This window comes from Convolutriloba macropyga, chromosome 10 (genome assembly GCF_964194025.1).
Source record: "Convolutriloba macropyga chromosome 10, txConMacr16.3, whole genome shotgun sequence".
NCBI lineage: Eukaryota > Metazoa > Xenacoelomorpha > Acoela > Convolutidae > Convolutriloba > Convolutriloba macropyga.
The window spans coordinates 5,662,909-5,684,431 of record NC_134477.1 but is presented as its reverse complement, the minus strand read 5'-3'; the positions used below and the strand labels follow the sequence as shown (position 1 = coordinate 5,684,431).

The 21,523-nt window shown below is 34.8% G+C and overlaps 1 protein-coding gene across 1 annotated transcript in view; it reads left to right on the top strand.

Annotated features, from left to right (window-relative positions):
• Nucleotides 1–17,420, top strand: part of LOC142348534 (uncharacterized) — a 49,601-nt gene extending 32,181 nt beyond the window's left edge. Inside the window, exon 4 of the mRNA XM_075399908.1 lies at nt 17,292–17,420. Within this exon, the coding sequence (XP_075256023.1) occupies nt 17,292–17,420 (129 nt within the window). The remainder of the gene's footprint in view (nt 1–17,291) is intronic.
• Nucleotides 17,421–21,523: the final 4,103 nt, after the last annotated feature.

The window sequence follows — 21,523 nt, the reverse complement described above, 5'->3', positions numbered from 1 at the left end:
ACAGTATTCAGGAGTTGTCCTCTCTGCTCGGGGTCGTAACCAAGCGTCTTCAGAAAATCAGTCAAGGACATGATCTAGGAAAAAAACTAGTAAACCCAAAAAAGACAAATCCATGATAGCTGTGGTAAGATTATTTATTCAACATTAATGTTCCTCTCAGGTTTTCTAATAAAGGCCTAGATTTCTACGCCTACGAATAAATAGATGAGGCCACTGTTGCGTCGCTTCCGTAGTTTTTGGAACAAAACTGAATTTAGGCTGAAAAATAATGAAGGTAAATACTATTGCCCTTCATCCTTTTTTTTTCATGGCAAAAAAACTAACTCAAAAAAACAAAACTGAAAGCACAAAGTAAAAAGAAGATCAGGGTTACGGCTCTTCTTTACTTTGTGCAGCAGATCAGCAAACTAAACAAGGACACGCTTTACGCCGGAAAATTTAAACTGCAATGAATGTCATTTTTATGGCCCTTCCTTTTTTTCATGGCAGTAAACCTAATTCTTTTCAATCACAAAAACACAAATGGTAGCACAAAAATAAAAGAAGATCATAATTATGGCTCTTCTTTGCTTTGTGCATCAGATCAGCAAACTAAACAAGGGCAGGCTTTAAGCCTAAGAATTTTAATTATAATGAAAATCAATATTATGGCCCTTCATTTTTTTCCATGGCAGTAAACATAATTATTTTCTATCTCAAAAAGACAAAATTGACTGCATAAAATTAAAAGAAGACCATGATTACGGCTCTCATTTGTTTCTTGCAAGAGATCAGCAAACTGAATTTAGGCCAGCTTTACTCAGAAAAAATTAAATTATAAAAAAGGTCAATATTATGGCTCTTCATTATTGTTATCATGGCAGTAAAACTAATACTGTTTTAATCTCAAAAAAACAAAATTCATTGCACAAAATTACATGAGGGTCATGATAATGGCTCTTCTTTGCTTTGTGCAACATATCAGCAAACTAAACAAGGGCAAGCTTTACGCCTAAGAATTTAAATTATAAGGATCAATATTATGGTCCTTTATTTCTTTTCATGACAGTAAACCTAATTCTTTTCGATCTCAAAAACAAAATTGATTGCACAAAATTAAAAGAAGATCATGATTATGGCTCTCATTTGATTCTTGGAAGAGATCAGCAGACTGAATTTAGGCCAGATTTACTCAGAATAAAATTAAATTATAATAAAGGTCAATTTCATGACCCTTCATTATTTTTATCAGGGCAGTAAACCTAATACTTTTTCAATCTCAAAAAACAAAACTATAGAGGTTCTCGTTCTGCGGATATAAGACTACACCGATCTCAACAAAAACTGACCAAACTTTCGTTTTCTTGTGCATACATAATGCCTGATCATTTCAATCTGTAAAGCACGTCAACTTAGTTTTGTGATTTCTATATTAACTTTCAAAAAGAACGAAATTATAAAGATGTGAAAATTAGGAGATTAAGGATAGTGGAAACTTTTTGATCACGTAATATAATTTTTCCACAGAACCAACATATGTAGAAGGTGTAGTCTTCGCAATTGAACCTTCAGACGGTCAAATGTCCGGAAAAAAGACAACTTAGTGAGATATTAACAAAAAAGATGCTCTGATTTTGAAGAACCAGAATACCTAATTCTTCCAAAAAGAAAATCTAGAAAAAAAAACACAATCCGACTTTTGTTCCAAAATTGGGCGTCACAATAGACCTACAAAACCACTAGTGCAGCAGAAAACGGCAAAAAATTAACACATTTTGCTCAGGGTAGCAAGCTTTGTTGGAAGAGTTTTTTCCCTGGAAAAATCAACGAAAAGGTGACAATTTCTAATTTTTTTTGCAAAAATATCAGTTCTGACCGTTTCATTGCACCAATTCGCCCTATAAAAATGGTATCAACAAATTAGGTCCAAAAAATAGCGAAAAAGTTTCATAAAGAACGAAATTTTCAAATCAAGAGAAGAGCGAGCTGAAATTTTAAGACGATGAATTACGTTGTTTGTTCTACAGAACAAACTTAGATAGAAACTGTTTGTTGTTTTCGAATTTGAACACATATACTAGTGTTTACCAACGTCTTCTGACAGTCAAATATCCGAAAAAAGACAACTTAGTGAGATATTAGCAAAAAAAGACGGTCCATTTTTGAAGAACAGGAGTAACTAATTCTACTAACATGGAAATCTAGAAAAAACACTATCCGACGTTTGTTTCTAATTGGGCATCACAAAAGACCTACAAAACTGCTAGTTCAAAAGAAATCGGCTAGAAGCTAACACATTTCGCTCTGGGTAGCCAAATGCTGTTGGAAGAGTTTTCTTCCAGGGAAAAAGTAAAGAAAAAGTAAAAAGTTCTAAAATGTTTGCAAAACAAGTGGTATCAAAGAATTAAGGCCAAAAATAGCGGAAAAGTTTCATAAAGAACGAAATTTTGAAGCCTAAAGATTAGGAGAGAAAAGCGAGCGGAAATATTTCGACAACGAAGTATGTTTTTTGTTCCACAGCACAAACTTAGGTAGAAACTGTTGATGTTTTGGCATTTGAGCAGGTCTACTATTGTTGACTAACACCTTCTGACGGTCAAATATCCGAAAAAAAAGACAATTTAGTGAGATGTTAGCAAAAAAGATGCTCTATTTTTGAAGAACAAGAGTACCCAATTCTTCTAACATGCAAATCTATAGCAAACATACAATCCAACCTTTGTTCCAAAATTGGGGGTCAAATAGACCTACAAAACCACTAGTGCAACAGAAAACGTCTAAAATCTAACACATTTCGCTCTGGTTAGCCAAACAATGTTGGAAGAGTTTTTTTCCACGGAAATAGCAAAGAAAAGGTAAAAACTTCAAAAATGTTTGGAAAACAAGTCAATTCTGACAGTTTGTTCACACTAATTTGCTCTATGCAAATGGTATTAACGAATTATGGCCAAAAATAGCGGAAAAGTTTCATAAAAACGAAATTTCCCAGTCTAAAAATTAGGAGAGAAGCGAACGGAAAGTTTTCGACCACGAAACATGTGTTTTGTTGTACAGCGCAAACTTAGTAGAAGCTGTTGATGTTTTGGAATTTGAGCACGTCTACTATTGTTGACTAACACCTTCTGACTGTCAAATATCCGAAAAAAAGACAACTTAGTGAGATAATAGCAAAAAAGATATGCTCCGTTTTTGAAGAACAAGAGTACCCAATTCTTCTAACATGTAAAGCTAGAACAAACATACAATCCGGCCTTTGTTCCAAAATTGGGCGTCACAATGAACCTACAAAACCACTAGTGCAACAGAAAACGGCTAAAAGCTAACACATTTCGCTCTGGCTAGCCAAACGTTGTTGAAAGAGTTTTTTTCCCGAAAAAAGCAAAGAAAAGGTAAAAACTTCTAAAATGTTTGCAAAACAAGTCAATTCTGACAGTTTGTTCACATCAATTCTCTCTATACAAATGGCATAAACGAATTATGGCCAAAAATAGCGGAAAAGTTTCATAAAGAACGAAATTTTCAAGTCTAAAGATTAGGAGAGAAAAGCGAACGGAAAATTTTCGACCACGAAACATGTGTTATCTTCTACAGCACAAACTTAGGTAGAAACTGTTGATGTTTGGGCATTTGAGCACGTCTACTTTTGTTGACTAACACCTTCTGACGGTCAACTATCCGAAAAAAGACAACTTAGTGAGATATTAGCAAAAAAACATGCTCTATTGTTGAAGAACAAGAGTACCTAATTCTTCTATTATGGAAATCTAGAAAAAAATACAATCCGTTTTTTGTTTCAAAATTGGGCATCACAATAGAACTACAAAACCACTAGTGCAACACAAAATGTCTAATAGCTAACACATTTCGCTCTGGGTAGCCAAACGTTGTTGGAAGAGTTTTTTCCCCGGAAAAAGCAAACAAAAGGCAAAAACTTCTAAAATGTTTGCAAAACGAGTCAATTCTGACAGTTTGTTCACACCGTTTCGCTCTATACAAATGATATCAACTAATTATGGCCAAAAATAGCGGAAAATATTCATAAAGAACGAAATTTTCAAGTCTAAAAATTAGGAGAAAAAAGCGAGCGGAAATATTTCGAACACGAAATATGTTTTTTGTTCTACAGCACAAACTTAGGTAGAAACTGATGGTGTTTTGGCATTTGAGCACGTCTACTATTGTTGACTAACACCTTCTGACTGTCAAGTATCCGAAAAAAAGACAACTTAGTGAGATATTAGCAAAAAAATATGCTCCGTTTTTGAAGAACAAGAGTACCCAATTCTTCTGACATGCAAATCTAGAACAAACATACAATGCGACCTTTGTTTCAAAATTGGGCGTCACAATGAACCTACAAAACCACTAGTGCAACAGAAAACGGCTAAAAGCTAACACATTTCGCTCTGGCTAGCCAAACGTTGTTGAAAGGGGTTTTTTCCCGGAAAAAGCAAAGAAAAGGTAAAAACTTCTAAAATGTTTGCAAAACAAGTCAATTCTGACAGTTTGTTCATATCAATTCTCTCTATACAAATGGTATAAACGAATTATGGCCAAAAATAGCGGAAAAGTTTCATAAAGAACGAAATTTTCAAGTCTAAAAATTAGGAGAGAAAAGCGAGCGGAAAGTTTTCGACCATGAAATATGTTTTTAGTTCTACAGCACAAACTTAGGTAGAAACTGTTAATGTTTTGGCATTTGAGCACGTCTACTATTGTTGACTAACACCTTCTGACGGTCAAATATCCGATAAAAGGACAACTTAGTGAGATATTAGCAAAAAAAGATGCTCTAATTTTGAAGGACACGGTTACATAATTCTTCTAACATGGAAATCTAGAAAAAAAACAGAATCCCAGTTTTGTTCCCGATTTGGGCTTCAAAATGGACCTAAAAAGCCTCTAGTGAAATTGAAAACCGCTAAAAGCTAACACATTTCGCTCTGGGTAGCCAAACGTTGTTGGAGGAGTTTTGTCCGAGAAAAAATCAAGGAAAAGGCAAAAATTTCTAAATTTTTTGGCAAAAGTGTCAAGTCTGACAGTTTATTTGCACCAATTCACTCTATACAAAGGGTATCAACGAAATATGCTCAAAAAGGGCGGAAAAACTTTTATAAAGAACGAAATTTTCACGTCTAAAAATAGGAGAGAAAAGCGAGCGGAAAATTTCTGACCATGAAATATGTTTGTTGTTCAAAAGAACAAACTTAGGTAGAAACTGTTGTCGTTTTGGCATTTAAATACGTCTACTATTGTTGACTAACACATTCTGACGGTCAATCAATATTTGAAAAAAAAATCAACTTATTGTGATATTAACAAAAAAAAATGGTCCATTTTTGAATAACAAGAGCACCTAATTCTTCTAACATGGAAACCTAGAAAAAAATAGAATCCGATTTTTTCCCAAAGTTGAGTGTCAAAATAGAACTACAAAACCACTAGTCCAACAGAAAATGAATAAAAGCTAACACATTTCGCTCTGGGTAGCCAAACGTTGTTGGAAGAGTTTTTTCCACGGAAAAATCAAAGAAGAGGTAAAAACTTCAAAAATTTTTGCAAAAAGTCAATTCTGGCAGTTTACTTGCAGCAATTCACTCAATACAAATGGTATCAACTAAATATGCCCAAAAACAGCGGAAAAAGTTTATAAAAAACAAAATTTGCAAGTCTAAAGGTTAGGAGAGAAAAGCGAGCGGACAATTATTGACCAAGAAATATGTTTGTTGTTCCACATAAAAAACTTAGGTAGAAACTGTTGTTGTCAGTGCATTTAAACATGTCTACTATTGTTAACTAACACCTTCTAATGGTAAAATATTCGAAAAAAGCCAACTTACTGAGATATTAACAAAAAAAGATGATCCATTTTTGAAGAACAAGAGTACATAATTCTTCTAACATGGAAACCTAGAAAAAAAGAATCCGAGTTTTGTTCCAATATTGAGCGTCACAATAGACCTACAAAATTACTAGTGCAATAGAAAATGGCTAAAAGCTAACACGTTTCGCTTTGGGTAGCCAAACGTTGTTGGAAGAGTTTTTTCCACGGAAAAATCAAAGAAAAGGTAAAAATTTAAAAAATTTCTGCAAAAAAAGTCAATTTTGACATTTTGTTCGCACAAATTCGCTCTATAGAAATGCTAGTAAAGATCTATGGCCAAAAATGGCGGAAAATTTGCATAAATAACGAAATTTCCACGTCTGAAAAATAGGAGAGAAAAGCGAGCGGAGAATTGTCGACCACGAAATATGTTTTTTGTTCTACAGAAAAAACTTAGGTATAGACTGTTGTTGTTTTCGCATTTGAACACGGCTACTATTGTTGGCTAACACATTCTAGCAGTCAAAAATCCAAAAAAAGACAACTTAGTGAGATATTAACAAAAAAATATGGTCCATTTTTGAAGAACAAGAGTACATAATTATTCTAACATGGAAATCTAGAAGAAAAATACAATCCGACTATTGTTTAAAAATTGCGCATCAGGATAGAACTACAAAACCACTAGTGTAGCAGAAAACGGCTGAAAGCATTTCGCTCTGGGTAGCCAACCTGTGTTGGAAGATTCTTTTCCCTGGAAAAATCAACAAAAATTTAAACAATTTCTAAAATTTTTGCAGAACAAGTCAATTCTGACAGTTTGTTCACACCAATTCGCTCTAAACAAATGGTAATAACGAATTGTGGCCAAAAATAGCGGAAAAGTTTCATAAGGGACGAAATTTTCAAGTATAAAATTGAGGAGAGAAAAGCGAACCGAAAATTTTCGACCACGAAATATGTTTTCTGTTCTACAGAAACAGCTTGGGTAGAAACTGTTGTTTATTCGCGTTTGAACACGTCTACTATTGTTGACTAACACCTTGTGACGGTCAAATATCCAAAAAAAGACAACTTAGTGAGATATTAACAAAAGAAGAGGCTCTAATTTTGAAGAAAAAGAGTACCTAATGCTCCTTACATGGAAATCTACAAAAAAAAAATACAATATGACTTTTGTTCCAAAATTGCGTGTCAAAATAGACCTACAAAACCACTAGTGCAACAGAAAACGGCTAAAAGCTGGCATATTTCACTCTGGTTAGCCAAACCTTGTCGTAAGAGTTTTTTTTCCTGGAAAAATCAAAGAAAAGCAAAAATTTCAAGTCTAAATATAAGGAGAAAAAAGCGATCGGAAAATTTTCGACCACGAAATATTTTTTTCAGTCTACAGAACAAACTTAGGTATAAACTGTTGTTGTTTTCGCATTTGAACACGTCTACTATTGTTGACTAATACCTTCTGACTGTCAAATATCCGAAAAAAAAATTAATTTAGTGAGATATTAACAAAAAAGATGCTCTGATTTTGAAGAACAAAAGTACCCAATTCTTCTAACATGGAAATCTAGAAAAAAATACAATCCGAGTTTTGTTCAAAAATTGGTCATCACCATAGACCTACAATACCACTAGTGCAACAGAAAATGGCTAAAAGCTAACACATTTTGCTCTGGTTAGCCAAACGTTGTTGGAAGAGTTTCTTCCACGCAAAATTCAAAGAAAAGGTAAAAAATTCTGAAATTTTTGAAAAAAGAAATTCTGACAGTTTATTTGCGCCAATTAACTCTATTCAAATGGTATCAACGAATTATGACCAAAATAGCGGAGAATTTCCATAAAGAACGAAATTTTCAAGTGTAAAAATTAGGAGAGAAAAATGAGTGGAAAGTTTTTGACCACGAAATATAGTTCTGAGTCTTTAGAACAAACTTAGGTAGAAACTGTTGTTGTTTTCGCATTTGAACACGTCTACTATTGTTGACTAATACCTTCTGACTGTCAAATATCCGAAAAATAGTTAAATTAGTGAGATATTAACAAAAAAGATGCTCTGATTTTGAAGAACAAAAGTACCCAATTCTTCTAACATGGAAATCTAGAAAAAAAATACAATCCGAGTTTTGTTCAAAAATTGGTCGTCACCATAGACCTACAATCCCACTAGTGCAACAGAAAATGGCTAAAAGCTAACACATTTTGCTCTGGTTAGCCAAACGTTGTTGGAAGAGTTTCTTCCACGCAAAATTCAAAGAAAAGGTAAAAATTTCTGAAATTTTTGAGAAAAGAAATTCTGACAGTTTATTTGCGCCAATTAACTCTATTCAAATGGTATCAACGAATTATGACCAAAATAGCGGAGAATTTCCATAAAGAACGAAATTTTCAAGTGTAAAAATTAGGAGAGAAAAATGAGTGGAAAGTTTTTGACCACGAAATATAGTTCTGAGTCTTCAGAACAAACTTAGGTAGAAACTGCTGTTGTTTTCGCATTTGAACACGTCTACTATTGTTGACTAATACGTTCTGACGGTCAAAAATCCGAAAAAAGACCATGATTTACGTTTTTCGTTCTACAGAACAAACTTAGATAGAAACTGTTTTGTTGTTTTCGAATTTGAACACGTATACTAGTGTTTACCAACGTCTTCTGACAGTCAAATATCCGAAAAAAAGACAACTTAGTGAGATATTAACAAAAGATGATGCTCCAATTTTTAAGAACAAGTGTACCTAATTCTTCTAACATTGAAATCTAGAAAAAAAATACAATCCGACTATTGTTTCAAAATTGGGCATCAGAATAGACCTAAAAACACCCGTGCAACAGAAAAAAGCTAAAAGCTACCGCATTTCGCTCCGGGTAGGCAAACGCTGTTGCAAGAGTTTTTTCAATTGAAAAAAAAAGATTTGATAAATTTAGGTGTTACCCTTCCCTTTTGAAGGAAACAAACCCACTTTTTGTAATAATTGTTGTACATCAAAACTGAGTCACAATTGTGGCCTCAACTGAAACGCATTATTGATTGAATAAATTGAAAGTAAGATGTTTTGGATGAAAACAAGCAGGACTAACTTTCTGCAAAAAATTGAAAGAAATTTCAATTCTATGTGCAAAAATGAGCATTAACTCATCTTCAATAAGGCTTTACTCTGGGTCACTATTGTGGCCCAAACAAAAAACAATTTTTATCAACAAACAAAAGTACAAAACATCAAAAGTAAAATATGTCGCCAATAAGTTGTCAACGACGGACAAAAGTTCAGCGTATCCAGCTTTCGTCAAGTGAACCTGATTGCTAGAAAAGTTATTGTCAGAATCAACATCATGGGTGACAAAATTGTTTTTCTTCTGATCTTTCAGGCTCTTATTGAGAATGCTTATTGCTTCAGCATGCAAACTACAATTTTGTCTACTGGCAACCTTCACTCCGTATGCCTTCTTGCCTTCCTGTCGGCAGAAACGCATTAGGGCACATAGATGTTGCGCTGTTTGACCAACTGCCAAATTATCGGATACAAATTTTTTGGGGTGCTGACTGACGTCGTTTCCTCCCATTTGGATCACAAGAATCTCCGCTTTCGAGCGTTGAAAAATGTTCCCAAAATTTATTTTCCACTCGTGTGCCTGCGCACCTCCAATGCAAACAAAATCAAAACTGCAACGCTGACGAGCTTTCTTCTCCATTTTTGCGACATGCGGGTCACCTACGAAGAGGGCACTTTTAATTGTCTTCTTGGGGCAATTCAGTTTGAAACTAATTGTGGCAGGTCTTTCCATTGAGAACTGAAATAGGAGGTTTTGAGCTAAAGACAAAAACGAACCAACATTTCAAATACACATTTACGCCTATCTTGAGGCTCGCCACATTTGTGGGAGATCTGTGACAACCAGCGCAGTTAGGTCGGCACTTCCGAGTATCCCTGCAGTTTGCTTTTGCCAGGTAACTGTAGCTACTAGGTGAGAGAGAACACCACTAGGATTGGGTGAATGGAAGTCATGCATGAAATCATGCATTACCTCCACCCAACCAAGCCGAGTAGTGCACTCTCTCAGCTAGCTGTACACTTTCCGCTCAAAAACAAAAAGCAGTTCAACTATATTTTATCTGCTCTAAACAACACGTTACACAAAAGTCATGAACACTTATATTATACATTGAGAACAAAGTGTTGAAGAAGACAAGAGCTCGCGAAATGTCGAAACGCAGCGCAGCGAACGAACCACATCCCCAGCATGAGTTACACAAACAAAACCAAAACGGAGGGGGGGGGGGGTGCCAGAGGCGTCAACTACGGGGCAGGGGGTGGGGTTTGCACCTCATGTGGGCGAAACGCCCTCACCTTAGAATAATAGTATACATAAAAGTAATAAGAGGAGAGAAGATCAACCCCTCAACCAATATGGCTGAAAATTGGAGTAGAGTTTCCCCACAATAAATGGGGATTATAGTGCTGATACTGTTAACCCAAAACAACAATTTTCGCATTTTCCAAAGGAAATTACATGATTTTGGGCATAAATTCACGGGGTTGCGAGGAGTCACTTGCATAGTGAAAATTGACCCCCTAGATCTCGGAAAACCCTCTGCAAAATGAACATGGGGAGACTCCCCGTTACAAATGGAGTTGAACGCATCTATTATTGCAATGAAAATCAACAATTTTCAACATTTCGCAAGTGGAAACGCGAAACGTTCCAGTCACTAAAAAGTCAAATTGACCGTATATGTCGAGGTCAATTTCTCGAAAACGGCTGAAAGAAACGAAACGAGACATTTAACAAATTAAAGCTTCGCTCAAGCTGAGTTTAACCCATAAATTTTCATAAGAATCGGCTCACTCTACAACGAGTTATTGCAAATTTAATGTAACGAACCAATGTTCCAAAATCGACCAAATATCAGCCCAAAATTAATAGTAATTCTATAACTAAATAACGACACTTCTAGTTATGAAAACGAAGCTTTGTGAGATCAATGAGTGGATCCATCCCAATCCAATGGACTATAAATTGCGTGAATTATTTCACTAAAACACGTTTGTCACGTAGAAACACGTCCCGACCGGAACACAATTGTGTGAAAATAGGGGTATGTTTCGTGGCCAATTTCTCGAAAACTGCTGAAAGAAAAATAACGAAAACTATTCCAAATTAAAACTTGGCTCAAGCTGGGTCTAACAAAAATAGTTTCATCAGAATCGGTTCAATCCACAACGAGTTATTGCAAATTTAAGGTATCGTACCAGAACCATAGTGGCAGCAACTACGGGTGACGTTTCGCGCGAATTTTTGACAAAAATGACAAATTTACTGCTGAAACTAGCTGGATTCAGTTAGCATACATACTAATAGACAAAAAACTAGCCATAAAACGTTGTCATACAATGAGCTCAACACGATTGGCAAGTCTCTGCACGTACGTATCGTCTTCAACTGGTCAAAAATTGGGGTAGCTGCCCTGGCCAATTTCTCGAAAACGGCTGATCGAAACAAAACAAAACCTATATCAAAACAAAGCTTAGCTCAAGTTGGGTGTAACAAGGAAGTTTCATCAAAATCGGCTCACTCTACAACGAGTTATTGCACAGTGCAGGTACCGTACCAAATGACCAATATGACCAGAAACATCATCTGCAGAGCTAAAATTTGCCATTATTGCAGCAACCAATTCAGAAATAATAACTAGACAGCTTTGCCATAACATAAGGAAGCTAACGCACCCATAAACAATCTTTAAATTGCATCATAGGTGAAATGACACAGCTCTGTATGTATTGATACCCTGCTTCAGCAGGTCGAAATTGGGGTACCTGTACTGGCCAATTTCTCGAAAACGGCTGATCGAAACCAAACGACACAATATATAAAAAGAAAGCTTTGCTCAAGCTGGGTCTAACAAAAGAAGTTTGATCAAAATCGATTCATTCTACAACCAGTTATTCTAAAGTAAACGTACCGTACCAAATGACCAAAAAAGCAGAGTACTCCGGCTGCAGAGTCAAAACTCGGCATCTGCACTTGCTAAAATGGTATGAGAAATATATATGGGAGCATTCCCCTCATTCTGAAGAAGCTAATGAACTATAACTTATAATTTAAACCAGCTGTTTTGTGGTACCGAAAATTTGGTACCCCAAATGACTAAAAATTGCAAATTTTCTCAAAGTTTGGACATGAATAACTTTTTGCGGTTATTGGTTCAGAATGACAACCGAATACAGCAATTAAGAGGAGGTCAGTAGCAACAAAAGGCCCCTATGCCCGTTAAATTTGGTACAGTAGTTTTTGAGAAATCAACAAATCACTTAAATGTACCCCATTTTTTCGCTATAAGCAAAGCTCGAGTTCTTGACAAAAACGCGCAAAACGGCTTGAAACATCACTTGGCAAATGTTTCTGGACGTAATTTTTGTCCACTGCCGAGTGAATGGACACCAAACACCTCTACCGCGAGATGGGAAGAAATTCCCACCTCGCCATAGAAGCACAGGGTGTTTTGTGTGTTTTGTAAAACGGCATGTACAAAAAACCAGGTTTCCATGAAAAATAAAAAAATTGCCTAATTTCTGCAAAACAATAAAAAAAATAGGTTCAGGGCCTTCAAAACAATCAAATAACACTATATGCATGGATATTAAACCAGTACCTCAAAAAAACTGTCACCTTTGCATCACAACTTCTTCAATTACAAAAAATTGCAAGTTTGAGCTCTAATAATTTTTTTGCCCGGCCAATTCAGATGAGCAACTGCAAATGGAAATCACAACTGGGTTAGTAAAAACAAAACGCCTCTAAAAGCGTTCAAATCCATAAAGTATTGTTTGAGTAATCAGCAAAGAACTGAAACTTATCCGAAGTTTTTTGGTCTGAGCGAATTCAGAGTTGTCGTAAAAACAAGCAAAACGGCTTCAAATAGCACCTGCCAGATGTTTTCCAGCACTTATTTTATCCACTGACCATTGTCAGACACCAAAAACTTCTGTCACGAAAGGGAAAAAATCCAACCTCTTCATAAAGGCCAGTGTTTTTTGTATGTTTTTGATTAAAAAAGTCAGCGGCTCAAAAAAGTCCGAAAACTACTTTAGATGATTGACTATGAAACTGATCTAAACCTAGTCTACAATAGTCCATTGACTGCTAATAATCAGCTTGCTAAAAATCAGATTTTAACTAAACAAGAAACCGTTGTAATAGAGCACAAAATGTGACGTGGATTTTTCGGCTTTTCATTCTGGATTGTAGTTCAATATTTTTTAACAGTTTATCCGTAAGAATTCTAACGGAAACTTGTCAAAAACACATTTTAATTATTTCATCCGTACATTTGAAAGCCTGCACTTCGGAAAAGCAATTCGAAACGCTAGAAGAACTTTTCGTTTGCTTTTGCGGTTAAGAAACTCAAGAATAAATACTATAGACGAAACAGAACGAAGTTATTTCTCTTTATCAAATAAAAAGTTCAGGTCGTGGCTCCGGTCACAGTTATTGATAAATAAAAAGCTCAAAGACCCTTAACTGCTAATATTCAGATTGACTGACAACCTACAGGCAACACATAAAGATAAAAAAGGTTTTTGTGAGAGGATCTCTTAGGTGGCCCACTTTACCCCATTTTTTGCGATTCATTGTGTTTTTTTTACAACTATGCCTTGAAAAATGTTTAAAAGATGACCAAATCAACAATGGCAACTCTTCATGGATCACAGCTAAAGAGTTAGCCGTTGTAAGTCATCTTAGAGCACCAGTTGCTGATGTGGCTATTTCGGCTTTCCAGTCTGGATTGTAGTTTACTATGTTTTAGCAGGTTCTCCGTAAAAATTCTATCAAAAACTTGTCAAAAAAAGATTTTATTCAAATGATCCGTACGTTTGTGTGATTTCACTTAGGAAAAGCAATTCAAAATGCTAGAAGAACTTTTTCCTTGCTTTTGGGGTTATGAAACTCCTTGCTTTTGGGGTTAAGAATAAGTACTATAGACAAAACAGAACGTAGTGATTTCTCTTTATCAAATAAAAACTTCAGGTCGTGGTTCCGGTCAGAGTTATTCATAAATATAAGGCTCAAAGGCCACTAACTACTAATGTTCAGCTTATCTGACAAACTGTCGTCAACACATAAGGATAAAAACTGTTTTTGTGTGAGGATCGTTTAGGTGGCCCACTTTACACCATTTTTTGCGATTCATTGTGTTTTTTTACAACTATGCCTTGAGAAAGGGTTAAAAGATGACGAAATCAACAATGGCAACTCGTTATGGTTCACATCTAAAGAGGTAGACGTTGTAAGTCATCGTAGAGTAACAGTTGCTGATGTGGCTATTTCGGCTTTTCAGTCTGGATTGTAGTTCTTTATGTTTTAGCAGGTTCTCCGCAGAAATCCTATCAAAAACTTGTCAAAATAAAGATTTTATTCAATTGATCCAAACGTTTGTGTGATTTCACTTAGGAAAAGCAATTCAAAATGCTAGAAGAACGTTCTTCTTTCTTTTTGGGGTTATGAAACTCAAGAATATGTACTATAGACAAAACAGAACGAAGTGATTTCTCTTTATCAAATAACAACTTCAGGTCGTGGTTCCGGTCAGAGTTATTCATAAATATGAGGCTCAAAGGCCACTAACTACTAATGTTCAGCTTATCTGACAAACTGTCGTCAACACATAAGGATAAAAACTGTTTTTGTGTGAGGATCTTTTAGGTGGCCCACTTTACCCCATTTTTTGCGATTCATTGTGTTTTTTTACAACTATGCCTTGAGAAAGGGTTAAAAGATGACGAAATCAACAATGGCAAGTCGTTATGGTTCACATCTAAAGAGGTAGACGTTGTAAGTCATCGTAGAGTAACAGTTGCTGATGTGGCTATTTCGGCTTTTCAGTCTGGATTGTAGTTCATTATGTTTTAGCAGGTTCTCCGCAAAAATCCTATCAAAAACTTGTCAAAATAAAGATTTCATTCAATTGATCCAAACGTTTGTGTGATTTCACTTAGGAAAAGCAATTCAAAATGCTAGAACAACGTTTTCCTTGCTTTTGGGGTTATGAAACTCAAGAATAAATACTATAGACGAAACAGAACGAAGTTATTTCTCTTTAACAAATAAAAAGTTCAGGTCGTGGCTCCGGTCACAGTTATTGATAAATATAAAGCTCAAAGACCCTTAATTGCTAATATTCAGATTGACTGACAACCTACAGGCAACACATAAAGATAAAAAAGGTTTTTGTGAGAGGATCTCTTAGGTGGCCCACTTTACCCCATTTTTTGCGATTCATTGTGTTTTTTTTTTACAACTATGCCTTAAAAAGGTTTAAAAGATGACCAAATCAACAATGGCAACTCGTCATGGATCACAGCTAAAGAGTTAGCCGTTGTAAGTCATCTTAGAGCACCAGTTGCTGATGTGGCTATTTCGGCTTTCCAGTCTGGATTGTAGTTTACTATGTTTTAGCAGGTTCTCCGTAAAAATTCTATCAAAAACTTGTCAAAAAAAGATTTTATTCAATTGATCCGTACGTTTGTGTGATTTCACTTAGGAAAAGCTATTCAAAATGCTAGAAGAACTTTTTCCTTGCTTTTGGGGTTATGAAACTCAAGAATAACTACTATAGACAAAACAGAACGAAGTGATTTCTCTTTATCAAATAAAAACTTCAGGTCGTGGTTCCGGTCAGAGTTATTCATAAATATAAGGCTCAAAGGCCACTAACTACTAATGTTCAGCTTATCTGACAAACTGTCGTCAACACATAAGGATAAAAACTGTTTTTGTGTGAGGATCTTTTAGGTGGCCCACTTTACACCATTTTTTGCGATTCATTGTGTTTTTTTACAACTATGCCTTGAGAAAGGGTTAAAAGATGACGAAATCAACAATGGCAACTCGTTATGGTTCACATCTAATGAGGTAGACGTTGTAAGTCATCGTAGAGTAACAGTTGCTGATGTGGCTATTTCGGCTTTTCAGTCTGGATTGTAGTTCATTATGTTTTAGCAGGTTCTCCGCAAAAATCTTATCAAAAACTTGTCAAAATAAAGATTTTATTCAATTGATCCAAACGTTTGTTTAATTTCACTTAGGAAAAGCAATTCAAAATGCTAGAAGAACGTTTTCCTTGCTTTTGGGGTTATGAAACTCAAGAATATGTACTATAGACAAAACAGAACGAAGTGATTTCTCTTTATCAAATAAAAACTTCAGGTCGTGGTTCCGGTCTGAGTTATTCATAAATATAAGGCTCAAAGGCCACTAACTACTAATGTTCAGCTTATCTGACAAACGGTCGTCAACACATAAGGATAAAAACTGTTTTTGTGTGAGGATCTTTTAGGTGGCCCACTTTACCCCATTTTTTGCGATTCATTGTGTTTTTTTACAACTATGCCTTGAGAAAGGGTTAAAAGATGACGAAATCAACAATGGCAACTCGTTATGGTTCACATCTAAAGAGCTAGACGTTGTAAGTCATCGTGGAGTAACAGTTGCTGATGTGGCTATTTCGGCTTTTCAGTCTGGATTGTAGTTCATTATGTTTTAGCAGGTTCTCCGCAAAAATCCTATCAAAAACTTGTCAAAATAAAGATTTTATTCAATTGATCCAAACGTTTGTGTGATTTCAATTAGGAAAAGCAATTAAAATGCTAGAGGAACGTTTTCCTTGCTTGTGGGGTTATGAAACTCAAGAATATGTACTATAGACAAAACAGAACGAAGTCATTTCTCTTTATCAAATAAAAACTTCAGGTCGTGGTTCCGGTCAGAGTCATTCATAAATATAAGGCTCAAAGGCCAATAACTACTAATATTCAGCTTGACTGACAAACTGTCGTCAACACATAGAGATAAAAACTGTTTTTGTGTGAAGATCTTTTGGGTGGCCCACTTTACCCCATTTTTGCGATTCATTGTGTTTTTTTACAACTATGCCTTGAGAAAGGGTTAAAAGATGACGAAATCAACAATGGCAACTCGTTGCGGTTCATATCTAAAGAAGTAGACGTTGTAAGTCATCGTAAAGTAACAGTTGCTGATGTGGCTATTTCGGCTATTCAGTCTGGATTGTAGTTCATTATGTTTTAGCAGGATCTCCGCAAAAATTCTATCAAAAACTTGTCAAAAAAGATTTTATTCAATTCATCCCATCCGTACGTTTGGGTGATATCACTTAGGAAAACCGAGTGAAAACGCTAGAAGGAATTTTTTTCCTTGCTTTTGCGGTTATGAAACTCAAGATTGAATACTCTAGATAAAACAGAACGAAGTGATTTCTCTTTATCAGAGAAAAACCACAGGTCGTGGCTCCGGTAAGAGTTTTTCAGCAATATAAAGCTCAAAGGCCATTAACTGCTAATATTCAACTTGACTGTGAATTTACAGTCAACACATAAAGATAAAAACAATTTTTGTGAGAGCATCTTTAAGGTGGCCCACTTTACCCCACTTTTTGTGATTCATTGTGTTTTTTTAGAACTATGCCTTGAAAAGGAGTTAAAAGATGACGAAGTCAACAATGGCAACTCGTTATGGTTCAAATCTAAAGAGGTAGCAGTTTTAATTCATCTTAGAGTACCAGTTGCTGAAGTGGCTATTCCGGCTTTTCAGTCTGGATTGTAGTTCATTATGTTTTAGCAGAATCTTCGTAAAAATTCTATCAAAAACTTGTCAAAATAAAGATTTTATTCAATTGATCCAAACGTTTGTTTAATTTCACTTAGGAAAAGCAATTCAAAATGCTAGAAGAACGTTTTCCTTGCTTTTGGGGTTATGAAACTCAAGAATATGTACTATAGACAAAACAGAACGAAGTGATTTCTCTTTATCAAATAAAAACTTCAGGTCGTGGTTCCGGTCTGAGTTATTCATAAATATAAGGCTCAAAGGCCACTAACTACTAATGTTCAGCTTATCTGACAAACTGTCGTCAACACATAAGGATAAAAACTGTTTTTGTGTGAGGATCTTTTAGGTGGCCCACTTTACACCATTTTTTGCGATTCATTGTGTTTTTTTACAACTATGCCTTGAGAAAGGGTTAAAAGATGACGAAATCAACAATGGCAACTCGTTATGGTTCACATCTAATGAGGTAGACGTTGTAAGTCATCGTAGAGTAACAGTTGCTGATGTGGCTATTTCGGCTTTTCAGTCTGGATTGTAGTTCATTATGTTTTAGCAGGTTCTCCGTAAAAATTACATCAAAAATTTGTCAAAGAAAGATTTTGTTCAATTTATAAGTACGTTTTTGTGATTTCACTTAGGAACAGCAAGTCAAGATGCTAGAAGAACTTTTTCCTTGTTTTTGCGGTTACGAATCTCAAGAATAAATACTATAGACAAAACAGAACGAAGTGATTTCTCTTTATCAAATATAAACTTCAGGTCGTGGCTTCGGTCAGATTTATTCTTAAACATAAGGCTCAAAGGCCATTAACTGCTAATATTCAGCTTGACTGACAATCTAGAGTCAACACATAAGGATAAAAACAGTTTTTGTGAGAGGATGTTTTAGTTGGCCCACTTTACACCATTTTTTTCATTTTAAAGGTTTATATTTGGTTTTAGTCACTGAAAAAGCCCAAAATAGCATGAGAAGACAATTGACAGAACAGTCTTGCGTTTTAAAAGAAATGGGAATGAGCAAAAGGCCCACAAAGGTAATAATATTGAAGAGGCATTTTGAGCCTATAACTCTTGAGTGCGCTACATTCTCTTTGAAAACATTATTCATAAAATTTTTAAGCCATTTTTAATGGGGTCTTTTTTTGGGGTGTTTATCAACCACGGCATAAAGTTCTAATCCAGACAATTAATGTATGCTCCCTTGCGCTGACTAAACTCTCTTTTTAAATGACAAAAACAGAGAAAAAAATGTAAAAACCTCACAAAACAGGTTCCTCGTTAACTTGTTAGATTCTCTTATATTCTCCAGCTGAGTGGTTTTTTTGCGCAAACACTCATTTTGATAACAACAGGAGATTTTCTACAAAGTGGACTTGACAGTCACTCAAAAACAGCTTTGGAAACAAATTCTTCGCGAGATAAATTTAGCTGAGCCACTTTACCCCAGTTTTTTCTTTTTAAAGTTTTATCTTTTGTTTTAATCACTGAAAAAAGCCCAAAATAGCATGAGAAGACAATTGACAGAACAGTCTTGTGTTTTGAAAGAAATTAAGATGAGTAAAAGACACACAGAGGTTGCAATATTCAAGAAGCATTTTGAGCCTGAAACTCTTGAGTGCGCTACGTCTACGTTGAACACATTATCCATAAAAATCTCTCACAAACTCATTTTACTGGGGTCTTTTTTTGGTGTTCAGCAACCACGGCATAAATTCCAATCCAGATAACTAACGCATTTTCCTTTGAGCTCACCAGACTCTCTTTTTAAATGACAAAACAAAGAAAAAACGCACTTTATACCCTACTTTTTCAATTAAAAGAACTATCTTCGGTTTTAATCACTAAAAAGAGCCCAATGTAGAATGAAATTATCATGGATAGATCAGCCGTCTGTTCTAATGGAAATTGAGACGAGGAAAAAAATCTGTTTTTCCTATAAAATTTGCTTCATTTCCTCATACATTCATTCACATGAAAAATCTTCATTCATCACACGAGTAAAATTTCACACGAGATGCATTTTTTCACACTAAAAATCGTGTAGTTTTTCCTCACACGAGAAAAAAAATCGTATGATTTCACACGGGAGATTTTTAGAGTGTACATGTTTACCAGTGATCGTGAAAAAACTTCAGATGACCCTAATTCTGTATACATCTTTTCCTGACTGAAGTTTACGAAAAAGCTTTTTCAAAAAAAAAAATTTACGGTCATCAATTCAGTTATTCGAATTTCAGAGGCATACTTTTACATAGAAAGTAATAGCCGCTCTTTCGGCTGACTGTTACCGATACATTTTTTGATCGTTTGTTCTCCATATAAAAGTAATGCCTTCTATGAGAACCAATGGGAATAATTAAGTACTTCTGCTAGTCGAAAAGTTATTGTGTAAGATTTTGCAGGATCTTGCAAGAATATAAATTCATATAGGCATTTGAATTCTGCTAATATACAGAAGGTCTAATAAACTTTTCGAATTTTCCGTAGAATTAACGATTTGTTGTTCCGACCTTGAATGATTAACAAGAATCTTACATCCATATTTGATATATTTCTTCACTTTTCATGTCTTTTTTAGTTTATTCGGTAAAGTATCACCTATGTTGTTCTCGGCATCACTTTATATCCGCCAAAAGACTCTAACGTTACATTATTTTTTATGAAGTTGGTACTGTTTAAAAGAGTAAGTACAATTATATCACTAAAGCTTGGATATTCTGTGAAATCAGTCAATACCTTCAATTGCTCATTTATAAGAAACATCATAATATTTGTATATATTCTCAAACTCATTTAGTGGATATGTTCAAATTGCAAAGTCATACTGTAGCGCACACAAAGAAACAAATTGGGATTGCAAATCAGTCAATGTTTTAAGTGTCCAAAATGACCTTGTATGATTTTCGAGATATATTTTCAACTTCTATCAAAATTGAAAATTATACAGTTTTTAATCTTGAAAGCTTTTGTATGATCCATGTTGGATTTCTGTATATGATCTTTGTATGAATGCCAAGCGTTTGCAAAAATCATATTTGATCTAGTATGATTACCAAGAACTGTATTTGAAATAGTATGAATACCAATCTTTCATCTTAGACTCTTACAGTTAATAATTATTTGGATTTTTTTGGGTTTTGGTCTTTTCTCAAAAAACTTTTAATTTTTTTTCAGGTCGAAAACTGACAAGAATGCTTTCAAATTCATTCCCAATCAATGACAGATCATTTATACAACAAATTGAGGTCAAAAAGTAAGCTTGTCTTCAGAGAAAGGCGAGTAGTTTTCATGGCTTTGACTATGACTGCTTTTGTTTTGCCTTCATTTGTAATTCTTTTGGAAGCCTCATTACCCTGTCGTAATAATTAAAGACCCCATTGGGTTTTTAGGAGCTATATGTGAATCTACAAAACGTTTTCAATTGTCGTCTAATGCCTCTTTTGACTCCGATTTTAATTGTTGTTAAAAATTAAAAATACATAATTTTATAATATTTTTTAAAAATTTTATTTTGTAAGTTATATTATGTTTTTATAAATTTATGAAAGTTATATGTTTATAATGTTATAATAATGTAACAAAAGTTCATTTTATCTTACTCGTGTCCATGTGTAGCTTGTTCTCAATACATAGAGGGTAATTTCCGTTCCAAGTCAAGTAAAATACCTTCTCTATTGTGGTTATATTTTTAATTAATGATTTTTGGCCTTCATATTACCAAAATTCTTATAATTTTGTGATTTTTGCTTGTTTACTATATTTGAGATGATTTTTTGTTTCTTTTCAAAGTAGCACTTTAAGGACAGCTTCACATTGCATTGAAGAAGAACGCAATTTTTTTAAGATGTCAGTGGAAAACTTATATTGGCATTGGCTGAAAATCTCAAGCAAGTTTTATTGGACTTTTTGTTTTTGTCTCTAATTGTTGTTTTTTGTTGTCATAAAGCGAACTATTGAGAGTCAGAGCCTTAATTGTGTCTGTCTGCAGATACTTGATTGAATCTACTTACAGTTTTCGGTCTATAGCTAACGACGTTCAGGATTTTCACTTATTAATTCAGATTATATTTTTCAACCTCCCAGCCTTTCCCTCTTTT